The sequence below is a fragment of the Etheostoma cragini genome, chromosome 7 (genome assembly GCF_013103735.1).
Source record: "Etheostoma cragini isolate CJK2018 chromosome 7, CSU_Ecrag_1.0, whole genome shotgun sequence".
NCBI classification, from domain to species: Eukaryota; Metazoa; Chordata; class Actinopteri; order Perciformes; family Percidae; genus Etheostoma; species Etheostoma cragini.
The window spans coordinates 27492921-27495852 of record NC_048413.1 but is presented as its reverse complement, the minus strand read 5'-3'; the positions used below and the strand labels follow the sequence as shown (position 1 = coordinate 27495852).

At 47.2% G+C, this 2932-nt stretch overlaps 1 protein-coding gene across 1 annotated transcript in view; it reads left to right on the top strand.

The window, feature by feature from the left end:
• The first annotated feature begins 240 nt into the window (after positions 1-240).
• The window catches only part of LOC117948306 (ATP-binding cassette sub-family D member 1-like), a 4199-nt gene continuing 1507 nt past the window's right edge, over positions 241-2932 (top strand). Inside the window, exons 1-4 of the mRNA XM_034877892.1 lie at positions 241-458; positions 1555-1729; positions 2427-2617; positions 2882-2921. Of these exons, the coding sequence (XP_034733783.1) occupies positions 315-458; positions 1555-1729; positions 2427-2617; positions 2882-2921 (550 nt within the window). The 5' untranslated portion in view covers positions 241-314. The remainder of the gene's footprint in view (positions 459-1554; positions 1730-2426; positions 2618-2881; positions 2922-2932) is intronic.

The following is a 2932-nucleotide window of genomic DNA, read 5'->3' as shown; positions in this document are numbered from 1 at the left end:
ATACACCCCCCTATGTTAAAATACAGGGGCATAAGTATACACCCCCCTATGTTAAAATACAGGGGCATAAGTATACATGTCGATGAGGCAGTGTTTCCAAAATGGTAAGTTTTCGGGGCTCGGAAACTTTAAAGTTGTGTGGATGTGAGGCCTTTTTAGCCAGAACGTAGTACATGTAAATGAAGCCTTAGTTGTTGTTTCTTAGCTTTAGGTGTTATGCATTTACACATGGAAGAACATGATTGGTAACCCGTGCCGTTGGTGTGTCAGGTGTGATAGTGAAGAGCATCGTCCAGAAGGATCCTCGGGCCTTCATGCTGCAGCTCTCCAAATGGCTCCTCGTTGCGGTCCCCGCAACCTTCATCAACAGCACCATCCGCTTCCTGGAGGGCCAGCTCGCCCTCAGCTTCAGGAGCCGACTGGTCGACCACGCCTACCAGCTGTACTTCACCAACCAGGTGACACACACACACACACACACACACACACACACACACACACACTCTCGGGATACCCTATTTTTGGTCATTCACTGAATCAGCGTTTTATTTTTCTGATAGATAGATGGATAGATGGATTGATAGATTAATAGATTAATAGATAGATATTGATCCCAATAAAATGGGAATTTATAGTGTTGCAGCAGCAAAGTCAGTCACACAGCACAGAATATAAATATAAATTAAATACTAGGATACAATATCCATGAAATAATAATAGGGTAAAATACAAGAGCAAATTTGAATTTGAATATACTGTACAGAGCCTTTGAGTGCAGGATGGGTCTCGGGACCTGGGAGGACACGATGAGGGGTAGTGGGAACGCGTTTGACTGCAGGAGGGGTCTCTAGGACCCCGAAGGGTGAGGCCCACTTCAGTTCACGTCAACGGGGACCCAAACCTCAACGCCAGGCTGATACAAAAAGGGGTCTCAGGGACCCGAAGGACAACACAAGGGTTCATAATCTAATTCTTTATGTAGAAAATGAACGGGTGTTCCACTTCTGGAACCACACAGCTGAGCTCTTTTTGAGTTCCTGAACGCCTCATGCTCTGTTTGAGTCCCTGAACGCCTCGTAATCTGTTTGAGTTCCTGAACGCCCCGTACTCTGTTTGAGTCCCTGAACGCTCCATGCTCTGTTTGAGTTCCTGAACGCCCCGTACTCTGTTTGAGTTCCTGAACTCCCCGTGCTCTGTTTGAGTTCCTGAACGCCCCATGCTCTGTTTGAGTTCCTGAACTCCCCGTGCTCTGTTTTAGTTCCTGAACCCCCCGTGCTCTGTTTTAGTTCCTGAACGTCCCGTGCTCCGTTTGAGTTCCTGAACGCCCCGTGCTCTGTTTTAGTTCCTGAACGTCCCGTGCTCCGTTTGAGTTCCTGAACGCCCGGTGCTCCGTTTGAGTTCCTGAACGCCCCGTGCTCTGTTTGAGTCCCTGAACGCCCCGTGCTCTGTTTGAGTCCCTGAACGCCCCGTGCTCTGTTTGAGTCCCTGAACGCCCCGTGCTCTGTTTGAGTCCCTGAACGCCCCGTGCTCTGTTTGTGTCCCCTGTCTCTGCAGACGTACTACCGTGTCAGTAACATGGACGGCCGTCTGTCCAATCCGGATCAGTCCCTCACCGAGGACATCGTCATGTTCTCGGCCTCGGTCGCCCATCTGTACTCCAACCTGACCAAGCCCATCCTGGACGTGGTGGTGACCTGCTACACCCTGCTGCGCACCGCCGAGTCCAAAGGTACACGCGGGTCACCTGCAGACCTGATCAGGGTTCGGGTACCTTTCACTTTTTTACCGTAATATAAATTTTAAAATAAGTCTCTTTTTTTTTTCTTTTTCTTTTCTGTAATTACAAAAAACTTATTTCAACTGTAAAAATAAATTATAAACCAATTTTCTTATTATTCTATAATATTATTTATTTAGAATATTTTACACTGACAGAAATTAAACAAAAATAACAATAAAGTCCTCCCTCTCTCCTCCCAAACCCGTCCCTACAACCTATTACACTGAATAGTTATTACTATTACTCACTGTAACTTGTATTCTTGTGTTTGTATATTATTATTATTATTATTATTATTATTACAAATATTATTATTGTTATTGGTATTATTATTATTATATTTTAGCCTGTTTTATTTGCATCGTGACTGTTTTTATTTTCTCTTTAATGTTTCATATGAAGCTCTTTGAGTGGCCTTGTTGCTGACGGTGCTGTAGAAAGAAAGTCGCTTTACAACCTCCGTCCTACACAGAGACAGAGGACGGGGGACGGACATCTTGTCCAAAAAGAGGGACATCTGGCAGAATTACCGGCTGCACCTGAACAATCCCAGAAATGAAACGCCGTTTAATATTACTATGGCGATAAGAAGCTATACCCTGTCCAGCCCTAGTGATGACTGTCCTCGTCCTCGTCCTCCCTGCAGGAGCCAACACCACGTGGCCGTCCGTCATCGCCGGCCTGGTGGTGGCGCTCACCGCCAAAGTCCTGCGCTCCTGCTCGCCTCGATTCGGGAAGCTGGTAGCGGAGGAGGCGAAGAGGAAAGGAGACCTGAGGTACATGCACTCCCGCATCATCGCCAACTCCGAGGAGATCGCCTTCTACGGTGGACACAAGGTGAGCGCCCTCTGGTGTCCAAGCATGGACACGGGCAGCAGGAGCTCCTTATGTGTCGGGGTGTGTTTGGTCTGGAAGACGTACAGGTGGACGTTTCCATCGCACCTTCCTCTCTCATTGTGTGTTGCCCGTTCTCGAACTCCTTCGCGAAAAGGTTGAGCTGGCGAGCTAAAAATAAAGTTTTGAAGAAGATGTGGACGTCTAACAAGGGTTATGGACCTGTCTCTGGCTGTAATATTGAGTTTGGGTGTGTTTGATTCGCAGGTGGAGATGGCCCTGTCTCTGGCTTTAATGTTGAGTTTGGGTGTGTTTGAT